This window comes from Anabas testudineus, chromosome 14 (genome assembly GCF_900324465.2).
Source record: "Anabas testudineus chromosome 14, fAnaTes1.2, whole genome shotgun sequence".
Classification (NCBI taxonomy): domain Eukaryota; kingdom Metazoa; phylum Chordata; class Actinopteri; order Anabantiformes; family Anabantidae; genus Anabas; species Anabas testudineus.
Genome location: NC_046623.1, coordinates 950786 through 968513, shown reverse-complemented (window position 1 = coordinate 968513; position 17728 = coordinate 950786). Strand labels below are relative to the sequence as shown.

The window sequence follows — 17728 nt, the reverse complement described above, 5'->3', positions numbered from 1 at the left end:
GTACTGTATAACTCACCATATTTATTTCACAGCTTAGTTGCTTTTTGAGTGTTAACCAGGAAATCAGTCTTTCACATGTAACAAAGCTTAGCTTGTGTAGAACAGTTTAGCTGTAGCAACAAAGAAAGAACGTCTCAGAATTCACATAGGTTTATAAGTGAGGAGAAGAATTTGAAATTCAGTTCTGGATTATCCAGGGAGCCAGTGGAGAGAAGCTAACGCTGGAGAAATATGATCTCTCTTACTCATTCCAGTCAGAACTCTGGCTGCAGCATTTTGGATTAACTGGAGGCTTTTAAAGGAGTTATTGGGACATCCTATCAGTATTGAATTACAACAGACCAGTATGTTATCAATAATATGCAGCTTTTGTTTCCTGCCTTTTGCATAAAAACTTCTCATGATTCTGTGTTTTTTGTTTGATGTCTGTTTCCATGATACTACAGTATTTGTGGCCTGTGGGCCTTCAGTTCTACATATCACATGTGTGGTGAGGGTGTTATACTGCTCTGTATTAACTGTGTGGAAAAATCATGATATTGCCTCCAAGGGGGCGAAAACAAAATAAAAAAAGAGACTGAATATATGCAAAAACATCATTAATACTTCAGTTAACCATCACTCATCCATATTCAAGCAAAATACATTCTAACAAAATATAATTTATTACAAATAAACATAAAATACACATATGTACAAAACATTTTCACAGTACAGTACATAATCTTCTGTGTAAACATAAACTTTTTGTAAGAAAAGCTATTTTGAGTTTGACAGTGGTTTGCATGATATAAATATAAACAATAACTGTTGTATTTCACACACTGTTATAACTCTGTCTCCTTTATATCAATTTTGGCTGCGGTCTGTGGCAGAGTTTGGGTTTGAGAAGCCTGTCCATTATTTACAATCGTTGTTGCTGCCATCACACCGGGATTGATCACTGAAGTCACCGCTGTTGGTTCTTCAACAACGTACTGTGTGAACACCGGAACACTGAAAGGATCTGTGTGACAGAGACAGAGAGAGTGTGTGTTACACAATCAGTGAGTCATTAGGAAAACAGGTTCCTTCTTTACACACCAGCCCTGCTTCTGTGGGAAAGACGAAGTGTCACCAGAGACTGTGCCTGAACAGTGCAAAGTAGAATTAGTGTTTTTCATGCTAAGCTAGAGAACCAACCTCAAGAACAACATACTTTCCAAATGTATTTTTTGAAGATAATTAAATGTTTGATCTCATCACAACACTGCAAGTGTGTATGATTTATTTCCTTCTTTCAGCTTCCTCACTTCCAACAGAAACCTGGGCATAAGTGACAGTGACATCTGTCTGCCAACAGTGTGCAAACATCCTCCTTTTAGCCATGACGTATGACCTTCATAAACTTCCTCAAACTACACTCCAGTTTACGTTTACATTACATTTTTTTTTAACTCTTTAAGCATGAAATGCCTGTAAATGATCCATGTTTAAATTCACAAACCATGTGAGCAGGACGAATTTTAGTCTTAAGGGTTAAGCAGTGTGGATTTATCACCTTTTCGTCTTTGAGCTTGGGCGTTCTTTTCCTCCTGGCTTGATTTGGATTTACTGCTCTCCTCAGAAGGATTGGACTCTTCATTCTCTGTAACAATAAAAACTGTCATATTTTTGATTTTAAATACATTTCATAAGGAAGGTGCACAGATTTGTGGAGTAACTAGACACACACTAAGAAAGCCTTTATATTCTGCAGTCAATTATAGATTTCTGATATGCTCTAAGACTCACGTGAAGGAGAAAACAGATTCAAATGATCACAAACTGCCTCACACATTTATGGCCCTGACTAAAGTCCAAACCAGCAGATATTGTAGGTGTGATGTGGTGAATGTGGAAACTGGGAATGTGTTTCGTTTACCTCTCTTCCAAATGACGTGTGCTCTCCTCAGCTTGATGGCGAAGAAAATGACCACCACCAGAAGACCAAAGATCAGGCATGTGACCAGGAAGACCAGCAATGATGAACTACCTCTCGCCTGTATGACTGGGTCATTACTGCTCTCTGGGTTCAAACACAAAGTGTTGTGTTTAGTTCAGCAAAACTATCACATGCAAAAAGCCTGGGCAGTTATGTCATTTACTTTTTACACCAGTGTTTAGTTTCAGTCATGCGTTAATAGTGAATTTACCTGTTAGGTTTCCTCCTGTGCTGTTAAAGTCCACTGTAGTCTCAGAGATAGATGTCCAGCCTTTAATAAATGATTAAAAAGACAGTCATTAACACAGTGGGTACTGAATCTGAATCAGATTGTAGTTGTTTAGAATCACCAGTAGATGGCATCAGACAAACATCTGTCAAGTAGCAATCTCCATGTACTACTTTAAAATACCTACCTGTTGTGCTTGTTTCATTACTTGATGTTGTGTCATTCATCTCCATGGTTGAGCCTGATAACACCAGACACAAAAAATAAAGATATTTAATTACATTTTGCATTCAGACAAGCAGATGTTTTTGTTTTTCAGTCAAATCTGTAATGATGCTCAGCACACACACAGCGTAACTCAGAGAAACTCTGCACCTATTGTACACGGAGACTTTCTGTATACATCTAAGATAAGTAGGTTTCATAATGTAGACTGGGACTTCCGTCACAGGAAACAGATCTGGTGGTATTACACCTACTGTGGTGGTTAAAGCGACCAGTCTAAACGCAATGTGAAAGCTGAGATATCTGTAGTTTCCATCCCACACGCTGACAGCTCTTTCATGTGCTATACATTTAAAACAATAAATACAGGATGTAGTGGCCTAAAAAGTTCTATTATTTCTGTTGTTGTGTTGCTTTTCCTTTTTAGACAACTTTTAGAATGAAGTGTTTAGGGAATGGCATCATTTTCCATTTTTTTGGATATTTATGTGATATTAAAATAACTTTATTGGGTGTTTTAGGACTAGTATTTTTCCCAGGATTGTCTTTTTGTGTTCTTCAGATCCCTGCATATGTTATCTATTATTTTGTAATTTTAAGCCCATGTAGCATGAAAATCATAAACACATGAAAGGAGTTTGACTCACTACTGTTGCTGAGATGTGGGTCTGTGGATGAGACATGGTTCACAGTTGATGTAAATGTCTTTGTCTGACTCGTGGGAACAGTTGGTAACTTTGCAGAGCTCCCTGTTGAAGGCTCATTCCCGCCTGTAGATGAGGAGTACACTGCTGTGCTACCATGTGTTGACCCTTGAGGCTGAGCTGTGGGTGAACTGGTCGTGGTTGTCGTGGGGCGGAGCTTCGTTGCTGTGACGAGAGAGAGAGAGGATTCACCACTAATTAGCCAAAACCACATTCAATTCATGGAAAACCAAATTCATGATGACATCTGATAGTTTTTTATTAGAATAAAAGAAACCAGGCTATTTCTGACATACAGAAAGAGGAAATGACACGGGGCAGTGTGGTGCTGCGGACAGTGTCATGGAGAAGCTCATGAGAAAAACCCTCTCCAGTGCTTTCCCTGTTGTGTGACGACACGGCTACGCTTTCACTGTTCCTCAAATATCGCCAGATATGCAGAAGTAGTTTAAAGTAAACATCAACCAAGACTTGGTTGACGCGACGGCCATCTTTTCTAATTTTCTCCTCTGGTGAATTATGTATATAGACTGTTGTTAAAATGTGCTTCTCTAAAGTCACTAAGATACGAATCTGATTTAAAGAACTATACTCACAGTCTCGTCCAATTTTGACATAGTCCATGAGAGGTTGTGAGGGCAGGGCTGGATGGCGAACGATGCATTTCAAAGTGACTCTCTTTCTAGATGGGATGAGAAAAAATCTGTCCACAGAGGTATATTTTTTACCTTGATGGTAGACTTGGGGGCGACCTGTGAAATAAGACAGATACCATTAGTCCTCATAGTTCACAGTCCATCTCAGAAGTCCCATGATTATAGGACAGGGCTGAGACATTTGATCACAATATATGTTTAACACTTTCTCAAGGAAGGATTAACTCTCTGTGGAATTCATAATGAAACGAAAAATAGTAGGTAGGAGTAGATGTACATGGTTATAGAGGTGTTAAGGAACAATCAAAAAGGTGCTGGTTAATATAAAGGTCTGATCATTATCAGTGATTACAAAAACATCTTCCAACCCACTAGTCATGGGTAGGATTACTGAAACTGTGGCAGGTAGAGTCATCAAGAGCCCACTCTGTGGTTAGTGAGTCTGCTTTCAACAAACACTGAGGTGTTCATGCCTACATGCATGCTATTTTTGTTTGCATGTGTTTTACACTTTTGGATAAACCCATAATGTATAAATGTAAATTAGAGCATTACACTGTGCATTGCATCTGTGTTGTTCACAGTGCAGTACACAAGACGCGGCACCACAAACACCCAGCTAAAGTTAACAGAGGATGTGTGTTTGTGAGTTCAATTCATGTCATGCGGCCCTTTCAGCTGCTTCACTTTGGTTCCCTAATTACAATGTGGCGCTTGCAGTTCATTCTCAAGCTCACATCATCAGTCTGCCAGCTTACCCTGAATTTCAGGCCCATCGTCTATTTGCCAGAAGATCTGTGGAGCATTGTGGTTCTTCTCAGCTGTGCATTCTGTCACGGTTTTCCCATCATGCTTTGTTACTGTCATTCTGGGATGACCTTGAAATGAATCAAGAGCAAATGTTATTAGAGTCCACAGCTGTGTGGAAAGATATAGGTCTGGTAGTGAAGGTAGTACTGTAGCAGTATACTCACTGATCACTGTCACCTCCACCTTCATCTCTTTTGGGGGGCGGCTGTACCCAGTGCATGTGTAGTTGCCTCCATCTTTGAAGGTGACATTAAAAATACTGATGGTGAATTCAGACTGAGTCAGTTTGGTGATGCTGTATCGCTTGTCCTTTAAGACTGCAAGTGAGACAAAACAATGAGAGAAAGAAGATGTTAAATATCAGTATGTTTATGTTGCTGCTTAGTACATGTGTTGCTGTGACTGAAGCACAAGAGCTGCCAGGTTCACCTCTATTGCGATTGAAGAACATAACGTATCCTTCGGGATTCTTCCACTCAATGTGAGTTCTGTCCGCATTAGCGACGGGGCAGCTCATGGTGAGGATCTCCCCCTTTTCCACAATCACTCGCTGCAAAACAGCAAGCGAAACTGCAAGAAAAGAAATAGGAACATCAGTTTCCTTGAAAATTCACAATAAGATCGCAGCGTTATTTCCACACAACAGAAGTTGAAAATACACGAAACACATGACATTTGATTAAATGACACCACTTCCAGGCACATGTCTGTCCAGCTTTCACAAAAAGACGAACAAACAGAGAGTCTGTTTCTCTCCCCCGCATACGGAGGTGTCCGAAGTTGAACCCTCTTTGATTCATCTCCTCCTCTCTGTGCCACTGGCCTGGGACTGTGTGTGTGTGTGTGTGTGTGTGTGTGTAGGTGGCGACAGGAAAAAAACAGCACTACAGCCCCCCGTCATACAGCTAATCTAAATTCTGTTGTGACAGGAAGTAATGTGGTCAGTCGTTTGATGGGGAAAGAGAAAGTAGCAGCAAGTGTGAGAGAAAAACTAAATTTGCTGTGGGTTGTTCATGAGTGACTTTTTTCTTTCCTATGGCGTGAGCGGTTTGGAAAACACATCTGTGGGGGCACGTTGACACCCGCAGTAATGCTGGTGGGCTTGTGAGGCCATCAAGACATGTTCACACGCGTAGGTTTAATTTGAATTTAGTGTCAGTGAAATTTGGAACAAGACGTTGGTGCACAGGTTTTACTGCAGTGCAACATGCTTCTCTAGACTTTAGTCATCAGGTTGGAAAGTGTCAATTTCATTTAAAAGCCTGACGTAAGGCCGGGCAGGTGTCTGTGCAATGTAAAATATATGGTATGCATTACATTAGAGGATATGATGGAGTATATAGTACAAGTATGTGATCATATATAAACCTGCATGTTAGAATGTGGGTTAAATCAATAAAATGACTGAAATTCAATGAAACAAAGGGAAGTATTAATAAATAAAGCACAGTATCTACGTATAACGCATACTAAGGCCTCTCAAAGCATGAGCCCAGTCAACAAATAGAGACAAATGCAGCCGTTCATCAGTCAGCAGGAGCATCAGTCTTCAAATCACATCACATGTTGCTATAGTGCTACATGTACACCAGCTAGAGCTGTCATGTCAAGAATTTAGACGCAACCCCATCAGTTTCTCATCTCATGCAATTATCTAGTGTTCAAAACAAAGCACAGTCAGAAAGTAGAGACATAAAAGGACTCACCATGTACGAGCGACATGAAGACACACAGCTGCAGCTTCAGTTCCATCTCTGTCACTTACACAAACGCTCTTCGAACTCTGCAGCGTTTCCTCATTCGCTGCTCATATTTGTACTCTGCTGTGAGGGACCTTCCGTGACATCACAGCTCTGTGGTTTCCACAAACTTTTCAATTCATGGGATTCTTGTGCGATTCCTACGGTAAAAACACAAAGTCCAGGCTTCATGTATGATAAAAGAAGAAAGAAATGAAAGTTTTGTGTCCCATTGATATTTGTAGTAATTTGAAGTGGTTTAATAAAAAAGGTCAAATAAAAAAAAATTCTTTAAGCAATTTAATGATGATTTCTGAAAAAATGAACATGGTTCAATGATGGAGAGACTTTAAAATGTGTTATTTTGTTCAGTCATCAAGACATCTCTGTGTGAGTGTGATATACTAACATTAAACATACATTAGATAAGACTGTAGCTTAGAGGTAATGAAGCAATTCAATGGATTACAGTTGTTCTGAGAGTCTTCAACAAAGGCCAGTGGAGGAATTCATTTGACCAACTACTACTGTGTGTTAGCTGTTGGTGGTTTGACCTGTTGAACTTTAGATGGGGTGGTGGGGTGAGAGGGGGGTGTAAATGCAACCACCGTGTCCCTGTGACATGGAAAGTCCGTTGACAAAGGAAAGTAAAAGTTCTCAGTCAGACAACGGCTGATTCCAAAGCACAAGCACAGTGTAAATGGTAGATTTTCTTTTTGCAGTGTTCAAAGAACTGGACTTTTACAAAAGGGGAAGACTCAAACTTACTTAAAGTTTTACAGTGCACACTAGTCAGAGTCTCAGTACAGTCACATCACATGTACAGTAACATCACATGTACAGTAACATCACATGTACAGTCACATCACATGGTTTGATTTGTTGCCACTTTTTGCCATGCTAGTGTCAGCTCACTTTGGTCCATTTGGATGGATTTTTTTAATCCCCACACAGAACCACCAGCACCTCTATGACCTCCTGATACATTTGGAAAAAAGAGGCCCGTGGGCACACAAGCTTGAGGTATACAGTTGAGTAAATGTGGAAAATATAACACCACAGCCTGGTCTGTTGATGTCACTCACCACCAGACTTCAAATAAACATCTATTCCACCACAGCCCACCTATCCAACCGAAAGACCAGATCTATCGAGTTCTTTTAAAAACTGTCCTCTGAGAAGAGCACAGACCAACACACACACACACAGGGGAACAAGTCGAAATGTTTCCTGTGACAATGTTGTAAAAGTATTTCCAAGGGTTTGAATACTTCTTATAGATTTGCTGAACGGGGAGGGCCTAACACCACAAGTCTGACTCAAACTGTGTTTTTTGAAGTGAATAACAGATAAGAGAAGATGGACAGAGACTAGAGGATGTTGTGGTTCAGGGTGGAAATGTCGGACACCACCTCCTGGCCGAAAGCTTCAGTTATAAGAAGAAGACTGAAAGTGTTGGCATAGATAACTATACGCTTTCTGGTCTGTAATAATGTACTAATATATCTCTAATAATACAGATCTATTAACAATACAGTGCCATTATATTAGAGTTGGGGAAATTTTAAGCTATTTCATATGTACAGAAACCAGTATTTATATTTTAGTGATACTGTAAAGTATTGTAACAGCAAAGCAAAATTTACATGGCAGATTTTTTTACTCTGTCAGATTTCAATAACATTCAACTTCTCATTTATTCAGGCATGTCACTTGCCCCACAAATTTGTCATGGTATGATTATATAAAGATATAAATGATTGCTGTGCAATGTTAGTGAACAGATAAAGCAGATAAGTGTCTCATCTGAACAAAACTAATCAATTAGTATTTACATTTTCCATACTACTGTACAATACAACTTGGAGATATTATAGTACAGCATGGCTGTGTTCTGTGATTATCTGAAACAAGCAAACTCACTGTAACTTCAAAGTTGGTGTAAGTAGAGTGAGTGTGTATTGGGTCGAGCCAGTGTGGATTTTTTTTTAATATTAATAAAACCTAATAGTTGGCTATCATCAAAGAGTTTGAAAACATTTACACACAATCTTGCACAAAAGACAGTCCTAATAATTGCAGAAATTTAGGAGTGTTGATTACCTATAAATGTTTTTTTTTTTTTTTGTTTTCTGAACTGTCATCATGCACATAGTCCTACATTTTCCCCCATGATGGGAAACAGCAGCAGGTTCTTTCATTTTGTACAGTCAGATAATGTGTTTACAGGGGTTACAGTCTCTGTGTCAGACTGTAATGTGTAATGTAATAAAGCTCATACACATGAGGATGCAGTTACCTCTGACTGACAATGTCAGTGAAGATTTACAGATTTTACTGAATGTTACCTGATTCACATTGAAAAAACACAGTGTAGGTTAGGTAAGTGTGACACCTGACTGTTGTTTACCACTTCCTGATTTGTGGAACCGACATGATTCTACCAAAGGATGTGCACATTGTGGTCTGCATGGTTTTGGGATATATGACTGATTACTTTTTACACTATATTGGTAAGTTTGCTCGGTGATGATGTGGTTTAGTATTAAGGTCGCACCATGTTTAAGTTCTCAGTATGATTGTAGCCTGCTGATCACAAACAGTGATCATTCTTTTCTTCTTATCTAAAATGATCTAAAACGTCACTCATAGATTAAGGAAAGCCCTGGAACTTTCTCCTGCTATTCCCTGTCTCTAATCTCTTTTGCTTTTTCTCCGAGGTTCTTTTTAAGCTGCCCAGGTTTTAGCCAATCAGAGGAGGATGGCACAGAGGGCGCGTATGGACTCAGTCGGAATGTGCTGGAAGCTCACTGCTGTCCTGCAAGCTGATTGGCTCAGGGACGGCTGGGAAGCTTGTACATCAGCAGTGTAGCCGGCACTGCCTGTGTTTACAGCTCAGAGGACAGAGTGAGACTGCAGCATCCTCAGATCCACAGCATCATCCAGGTAGGACGAGACAGGTGCTTCCTGCTCAGACCTTAAATGTGTAGATAGTCCTCTTACGTAAATGTATATGTTATTTATTGATGTAATTTATATATTTCTGTCACAATAATTATTCTTGTATGTAATGTATTCATTCATTCCTGATACAGTCGTATCACAAAGAATGATGACATAAGAAGTCATTTGTATTTCACTTGAATTGTTTTGTTATTAATCATGAGACTACTTGTGTCAGTCGTACCAATCCATTCATCTTGGCGCAAAGATGCAGATCAAGCTCGGCACTGCTGCAGAGCAACTTTATCATTCAGTTCATTAGTGTGTGTGGGGGTGGGGGGGTGGTGGGGGGGGGTTCCGGTCTCTTCCAGGAGGTCCAGGAATCAGCATTTTGCACAGAGCTCCATCATGATGCTGCTGAATGACTGAGGGCTCACTGTGTCCTGCATGCTGCACTAAAACGTGTAGACTGACCGAGCCACTGGGCGACTGAAGCCCATTTTTTTTTAACATGCACTCTCCACACTTTTCGGTTCGCACTCTTAAGTTTCCACAGCATGAGATGGCTGCCTTCCAGTGACATGTTATCCCTGGAAAACAGAGGGCTGCTCTGTAACAGTAGTCTGCACAGGCGTCACCTGAAAGGTGACAGAGGCTGTTCAAGGGTGAAGAGGGCACAATGGTTTTCGTTAAATGGCCTTTAGGTCTATATTAAACACAATGTAACTCTCACAGTATCACATACTATAGGTGCACGTGTGAAAAGCCATCAGATGTGGTAGAAGTACAATAACCCATATAAGTTAAGTGCTTGCCTAAAAGAAACTGCAGTACAAGAAGTAGTACCATGTGAAATTAGCAACTCAATATAAGGTACTAACTACATGTACTAATATTTATTTAAAGTACAAAAAAGTACTCTACTAAGACAGCAATGGATTTTAAACAGTTACATTTAATTTACAAGTTTTTTCCAGATTGGTTTTATAAAGGTAAATAAAAAGGCAATGTATATTAATAGCAAAGAATAAAAGAGATCTGTATCACTAAAGCAACTTGGTGTGGTAAAGGTGGAGCTGGTTTTAACACTGTATATATGGACACACATCCTGTTGCTTAATCCATAAGAGTGTTATCACCCCCTGCTGGAACAATATTAACAGTGAATTGTTTCACTTTCTTAGAGCAGCCATGTCCAAAGGGGCAGCAGTTGGTATTGATCTTGGAACAACCTACTCCTGTGTTGGAGTGTTCCAGCATGGCAAAGTTGAAATCATTGCCAATGACCAGGGCAACAGGACCACCCCCAGCTATGTGGCCTTCACAGACACTGAGAGGCTGATTGGAGATGCAGCCAAGAATCAGGTTGCCATGAACCCCACCAACACAGTCTTTGGTAAGGTTAGAGCAGGATAAAGTGATACTTGTTATGAAATATTAAGTAATCCTAATGATCTCATGAGTGACTGAAAGAATTGTCATGTGAATAATGTAAATTAGTAGTGTAAGTAAGTGTTGGAACAAACAGCTAAAACAATCACAATATTTCTTTTGTTTTTTCCTGGGGACTGCAGATGCTAAACGTTTAATTGGCAGACGATATGAGGATCCAGTTGTGCAGTCAGACATGAAGCACTGGCCATTTAATATAATCAGTGACAGCGGACGCCCCAAAGTGGAGGTTGAATACAAAGGGGAAACCAAAACCTTCTACCCAGAGGAGATCTCTTCTATGGTGCTGACAAAGATGAAGGAGATTGCTGAGGCCTACCTCGGGAAGGTGAGTTTACACAATCACGGCATGATCAAAAACATCATTCAAAATGTAGTGACAGTATTCTTAAAATCAGTCTCTTTATTTTTTCAGTCTGTGTCAAATGCTGTTATCACAGTACCTGCATACTTTAACGACTCTCAACGTCAAGCAACCAAGGATGCTGGAACTATCTCTGGTCTAAATGTGTTACGAATCATTAACGAGCCGACTGCAGCAGCGATTGCTTACGGCTTGGACAAAAAGGTTAGTATTACTGTATGATGTGCAATGATTTACGTCAACCAATACCTGAAAAAGTGTTTTCACATTTTCTTTTTGCCCAGGTTGGCTCAGAGAGGAACGTTCTCATCTTTGATCTTGGTGGTGGCACCTTCGATGTGTCCATCCTGACCATCGAGGATGGAATCTTTGAGGTCAAGTCCACCGCTGGAGACACTCACCTTGGTGGGGAAGATTTCGACAACCGCATGGTTAACCACTTCATCGCAGAGTTCAAACGCAAGTACAAGAAGGACATCAGTGACAACAAGAGAGCTGTCCGTCGTCTGCGCACGGCTTGTGAGAGGGCAAAGCGCACCCTGTCTTCCAGCACCCAGGCCAGCATTGAAATCGACTCCCTGTACGAGGGAGTTGACTTCTACACCTCCATCACCAGGGCTCGCTTTGAGGAGCTCAATGCTGACCTCTTCCGTGGAACCTTGGACCCCGTGGAGAAGTCTCTCCGTGACGCCAAGATGGACAAGTCTCAGATTCATGACATTGTGTTGGTCGGTGGCTCCACCCGTATCCCCAAGATCCAGAAACTGCTCCAGGACTTCTTCAATGGAAAGGAACTCAACAAGAGCATCAACCCAGATGAAGCTGTGGCCTACGGAGCAGGTGAGTGTCAATAGAATTTCCTCTTGAATAATTAGTGTGAACAATTCAAAATGTCCCACCCTTTTTTACAGCTGTCCAGGCTGCCATCCTGTGCGGAGACAAGTCTGAGAATGTGCAGGACTTGCTGCTTCTGGATGTCACCCCTCTGTCACTGGGTATTGAGACTGCTGGAGGTGTCATGACTGCCCTGATCAAACGTAACACTACCATTCCTACCAAGCAGACTCAGACCTTCACCACCTACTCTGACAACCAGCCTGGTGTGCTCATTCAGGTGAGCGCATTGGTGAATGTGACTCAGTGGAATTCAGTTGCAGGTGTCACAGAATTTTCCAGTCTATGTTTGAGATGTTTGAGTGACTGAAATAACTATATAACCGACAGGTTTATGAGGGTGAGCGTGCTATGACAAAGGACAACAACCTGCTGGGCAAATTTGAGCTTACTGGCATCCCCCCTGCCCCACGTGGTGTTCCCCAGATCGAGGTGACATTTGATATTGATGCCAACGGCATCCTTAATGTGTCTGCTGTCGACAAGAGCACTGGCAAGGAGAACAAGATCACCATCACAAATGACAAGGGTACAAAAAGAGAATACAGTTATGCATGAATGATATACAGCTGCAGTGTTATTCTCAGCAAAGGTAGTGAAATGTCAGTCTTGCATATTTATGACAGGTCGTCTCAGCAAGGAGGACATTGAACGCATGGTCCAGGAAGCCGAGAGGTACAAGGCAGAAGATGATGTCCAGCGTGACAAGGTGTCTGCTAAGAATGGTCTGGAGTCATACGCTTTCAACATGAAGTCAACTGTGGAGGATGAGAAGCTTGCTGGAAAGATCAGTGATGATGACAAGCAAAAGATCTTGGACAAATGCAATGAGGTCATCAGCTGGCTTGACAAGAACCAGGTAAATATTGGCAGAGATCAATGCAATTGCACAACACATAGACTGTCTGTTGTCTGCTAATTAAATGTTTGTTAGGAGGACATCTAAGCTAACTCAGATGTTCTCAATATGTGGATAATGAATTGGGGTTTTGAAAAATGACTCATCTGCTAAACCACATTCATATTTCATTTCTTACCACTAGGGGTTTTTAGGGTTACATTGTCGTCTTATAACTGAGTTTAAACTGACGATTTATACTGTCGAGTAATTCCTGCTAAATATGAGAACAAATGTTTTTAATTCACATTTTAACATTAGACTGCAGAGAAGGACGAATATGAACATCAGCAACAGGAGCTGGAGAAGGTGTGCAACCCCATCATCACCAAGCTGTACCAGAGTGCTGGTGGTATGCCAGGAGGGATGCCCGGTGGAATGCCAGGTGGTTTCCCAGGTGCTGGTGGCGCCCCTGCTGGTGGAGGATCCTCTGGACCCACCATCGAGGAGGTTGATTAATGAGTGTGCCTGTGGGCCCCTTGATACCCCTGAGTAATGAACAAGCATGATTGCTCCCTAGGGCGTAATACATGAAGTCAAACCTTATACTAAGTGATACTTGCTATGTGAACATTCTATGGTGCATTCTATGTCATGTTTGAGTCCAAAATTAAAAATGAGAAATGAAGCATGTGCGCTGACAGCTGCAGTCTGTTTTTATTCAGTGGATCTGCTCAGACCAGTGAGATCAGTTTTAAGGTGTGGGAGGAAACCAGAATACCTTGCTTTACTTTAAACACATAATTACCCCTTATAATGAACATAACCAGCAAACAAGAAGATTATATTATGACTGCAGGATCTTTGAGGCTCTCTGTGGTGTTCAGCCAGCACAGCACAATGCACAGAACACATAGTACTACTGTATCAAATACACTGACAACCATGTTAAACCATCTATAACCTCTGTGTACATTGTGTTACTAAATGGTGAGTGGACAGTTTGTAACTCTTTGCAGCAACCTCAGACCGGTATATTAAGATCTCAAACACCTTATGTGCACATTTTGTTTGCATTTGTTGACTGTTAAATATGTTTTAGTAAATATTTTAATATATTGACAAAACATGAAAATGACTTCTGTTCTTGGAGCAGAGTGCTGATATATATATATAGAGAGTAGATTTCCCCCCAGTCAGCTCCACTTGCTGCAGTACCTCTGACCTTCCTAAAGGCAGACAGGTCCATAAAGACGACCTCAAAAACCGCACAGACACTGAAGGGATCCTTCACTACAGCCTGTGTTGGACAGCAATCCAACATCCAGCAAACGTCTGAGGCCAGGATGACAGCGAACCGAGGCCCGGGTCCACATTCATTCAGATTCCCAGTCATATTGGGAGAACTCAGACCTGACGTGACATTTTTCCGCAGGATGCGATCACATAACGAAACCAAAACTGAACATGTGAAAGTGCCCCCCCGTTTTTTGACGCGGACCTTCATCATAATGTGGATGAAACTCAAATCAAACGCAACAATACTCACTGTTCCCAGAAACGTTCAGATTGTGCCACTTCAGGGGCCAGAAAAGCCGCAGCCTCTGTGCCACAAAGCCCGAGCGCAGAGTCCCCGGATGACAACAACAAAAATAAAGACTGGATGAATGCGCCCTGTGCCAAAAGGCTGCAGGACATTTATTGAAACATCATGACATGATACAACAGATTTGCACGTTTGTAGCAGCCCTGTCACACTAAAACAACCCCCCCCCCCACCCACCCCTTCAGAATTGGTCCGTATTAAAAATTGGGCTTTTCTTTTTCCACGGCCTTCATCATCCCCAGTCTTTACAAAGCGCCTCCATTTTCCAGAGCCAACAACACAAAAGTGACGACTGAGCAGTCTGAATAGTCCCGATGAAAAGCGAATGGATGTTTTTTTTAAATCATGTAGAAACAGCAACACCAAACAGTCCCTATTTTAAAGGTCGCGTATCCAAAAAAAAAAAAAAAAAAAAAAACCAACACTGATACGAAAAGTTGCGGCTCCCCGGTGAGCCCTTTGTCCCGACTGCGTCCGGGCCTGCGGGGAGTCTTTTACTTGCTCTTGGCCGGTTTCTCCGTCTTCTTTGGGAGGAGAACAGCCTGGATGTTGGGCAGCACGCCGCCCTGAGCGATGGTCACTCCTCCCAGCAGCTTATTGAGCTCCTCGTCGTTGCGCACGGCCAGCTGGAGGTGCCGGGGGATGATCCTGGTCTTCTTGTTGTCTCTGGCAGCGTTTCCAGCCAGCTCCAGGATCTCAGCCGTCAGATACTCCAGCACGGCCGCTAGATACACCGGAGCCCCGGCACCGACGCGCTCCGCATAGTTGCCCTTGCGCAGCAGCCTGTGGACTCGACCCACTGGGAACTGGAGTCCGGCACGAGACGAGCGAGACTTGGCCTTCGCTCGGGCTTTGCCTCCAGTTTTCCCTCTGCCAGACATGACTGTTTAACCGTGGATATTGATGAGATAGACGCACAGTGCTCTCCACACACAGACCAGCTTGAGCCTCTACGTAATGGCTCAGGGAGTAAAACGCATATAAACCGCAGAAGCTTCTCCGATTGGTCGACTGAACCTGAGACACACGCACCAATGGCGCCGCGCGTCCTGCGCTATCGCCGGGCCTCTGCTGGAGGACGCGCCAATCGCAAAGAGGGAACGGCACAGCCTCATTTGCACAGCCATGTTATAAATAATGGAGCGGTCATGGGGGTGGGCGGTGTCCCGAGCTGTGTCCCTTCCTAACGTCACCCTGACGTTTTTAACGTAAGACAAAATGCCTGATCCAACAAAATCGGCTCCTGCGCCCAAGAAGGGCTCAAAAAAGGCCGTGACCAAAACCCAGAAGAAGGGAGACAAGAAGCGGCGCAAGACTAGGAAGGAGAGCTACGCCATCTACGTGTACAAGGTGCTGAAGCAGGTGCACCCGGACACCGGGATCTCGTCCAAGGCCATGGGCATCATGAACTCGTTCGTCAACGACATCTTCGAGCGCATCGCAGGGGAAGCGTCGCGCCTGGCGCACTACAACAAGCGCTCCACCATCACCTCCAGGGAGATCCAGACCGCCGTGCGCCTCCTGCTGCCCGGTGAGCTGGCCAAGCACGCCGTGTCCGAGGGCACCAAGGCCGTCACCAAGTACACCAGCTCCAAGTAGAGGTGGACAGAAGCTCGACACGAGAGAGAGGGGGGGGGGGACCACAGTCACTAAATCACCAAGATGAAAATTGAACCCCCCCCCCTCCTCTTCACTGTGTTGCAAAGCTGCGTTTGTGATGTTTGCACCATGGCTGTTTTTGAAAAGAGAGAACAGAATGTGTAGAGATGTAGAGGAGCTGTAGCCGCTTGTTTTAAATCACTGTTCCGTTTGTTTGTTTGTTTTTTTCTGCGTTGTGCAACGTTTTTATCCAGTGACTGAATAAATTCTGAGCGATTCGAAGTGGTGCTCTTAAAACCGTGCAGCTCTTTTGTTTTTTGTTTTGTTTTGCACCATTCAACTACAGGTGCACACACGCAGTCCACATCAGACTGAGCTCTGCTGCTGAGAGTCCTGTAACAGGCAGAGAGCGACCCCACACGGCAGCTGGAGTGGGCGAACAGTGAGGCTTGTGCTCATCATGTGTGCAAACAAACTCCATATGTTTTGTATGTGAAATCCTATAAGAAGCTCCTGTTCATCAACAAAGTACAGTTCTCTTGAAATGTAGTAAAATATTGAATTGGCCGTGTACTAGTAAAGTACAGCCCATTAAAATGTATTCTGCTGCTTCTTTGTGGTCTGCACCAGGTGTGCATATGAACCCTGAACAAGCTCCAATCATTTCTCCTCTTTATTACAAGATCCTTTCAAAAGATGCTTCTTGTAGGTGCAGAAGAAAACCCAGAATTCATGATATGCAGCTCTTAAGGCTGTGAAATTGGGTAATTAGTTTAGTGGGGGGGGGGGGGGTTAAAAAAAAAATAGCAGTGTTTGCCGTTGACTGTCCAAACTCCAAACTATTTTGTACAAACTCTTTTGTTTCTAGGATTTAACAATCCTGTGAATCACTAAACTAATATTTAGTTGTATGACCACAGTTTATTCTAACTGCTTCACATCTGTGTGACATGGAGTCGACCAACCTGTGGCACCTTTCAGCTGTTATTCCACTCCATGATTCTTTCCTTGGTTCTGCTTCAGAAACGGCCTTTTCGATATCACCCCACAAGTTCTCGATGGGATTAAGGTTCAACCTTTTGACTTCATACTTGAATTATTGAAAAGTAGTTTGGAAGTTAGGTTTAGGACATCTCATTTAAATTAACTGGTTAATGTTAATGTTAAAAAATTACTGAGTTTTACTGCGACAAGTGTTCATGTGAATGGCACATTAATGTTGAAATGGGTTTTTTTTTCTTTTCTACTGTCTGATAAAATGGAGTGATGCACTACCAAGTGGGATTTTACAGCGCTTTAGTACAGTTAATGGAAGACGGGCTCTGTGGGGTACTGGCCACAGTTTGAGCATTAAAATAATAAAATACACTGGGTTTATCAGCTAAATGTACTAAGTAAAAGTACTAATTCTGCAGTAAAATGATACCTGTAAGTAATAGATACATCTATTGTGTAGAATATCATTGTGGGCCTTCAAACCCTGTGAGAAGTTCAGAGGATAATGTGTGGTGGAAATTACAGACGTCTGAAACGTAATATTGTTTTTTATGGAACGCAAGCCAAACTTGTTTAGTGGTTGACTCTAGCTGTCAAAAAAATACACAAGTATAAAGTAATACTCAGGTAAAGTACACGCATCATAAAATTGTACTCGCATACTGTATTTGAATTAGAGAATTTGACTTTTCAACACTAGGCAAATACAA

At 42.2% G+C, this 17728-nt stretch overlaps 4 protein-coding genes across 5 annotated transcripts; 2 read left to right on the top strand and 2 right to left on the bottom strand.

Moving 5' to 3' along the window:
* Positions 1 to 698: 698 nt before the first annotated feature.
* On the bottom strand, positions 699 to 6369 carry LOC113171046 (cytotoxic and regulatory T-cell molecule). 2 transcript variants are annotated; one of them, XM_026373419.1, is made up of 11 exons: positions 6294 to 6369; positions 5017 to 5157; positions 4752 to 4904; positions 4536 to 4655; positions 3718 to 3873; positions 3065 to 3286; positions 2380 to 2433; positions 2175 to 2234; positions 1904 to 2047; positions 1541 to 1642; positions 699 to 1006 (listed from the first exon to the last, which is right to left on the bottom strand). In XM_026373419.1, exons 1-11 carry the CDS (start codon positions 6337 to 6339, stop codon positions 828 to 830), a joined length of 1377 nt encoding a protein of 458 aa, XP_026229204.1. In that variant the 5' UTR covers positions 6340 to 6369; the 3' UTR covers positions 699 to 827. The 2 variants fall into 2 exon arrangements, with proteins under 2 accessions (XP_026229204.1, XP_026229205.1); XM_026373420.1 differs by having other exon boundaries at positions 700 to 1006; positions 1541 to 1627.
* A 4084-nt stretch (positions 6370 to 10453) lies between these two features.
* On the top strand, positions 10454 to 13351 carry LOC113169581 (heat shock cognate 71 kDa protein). Its single transcript, XM_026371112.1, has 8 exons — positions 10454 to 10665; positions 10844 to 11049; positions 11137 to 11289; positions 11370 to 11925; positions 11997 to 12199; positions 12310 to 12508; positions 12606 to 12838; positions 13139 to 13351. Exons 1-8 carry the CDS (start codon positions 10461 to 10463, stop codon positions 13334 to 13336), a joined length of 1953 nt encoding a protein of 650 aa, XP_026226897.1. The 5' UTR covers positions 10454 to 10460; the 3' UTR covers positions 13337 to 13351.
* Positions 13352 to 14481: 1130 nt separating this feature from the next.
* LOC113170654 (histone H2A) lies at positions 14482 to 15391 on the bottom strand. Its single transcript, XM_026372833.1, has one exon. The coding sequence runs from the start codon at positions 15302 to 15304 to the stop codon at positions 14918 to 14920; it is 387 nt and encodes a 128-aa protein (XP_026228618.1). The 5' UTR covers positions 15305 to 15391; the 3' UTR covers positions 14482 to 14917.
* Positions 15392 to 15513: 122 nt separating this feature from the next.
* LOC113170655 (histone H2B 3) lies at positions 15514 to 16604 on the top strand. The gene has a single exon (XM_026372834.1). It carries the CDS (start codon positions 15642 to 15644, stop codon positions 16020 to 16022), a length of 381 nt encoding a protein of 126 aa, XP_026228619.1. The 5' UTR covers positions 15514 to 15641; the 3' UTR covers positions 16023 to 16604.
* The last annotated feature ends 1124 nt before the right edge of the window (positions 16605 to 17728 follow it).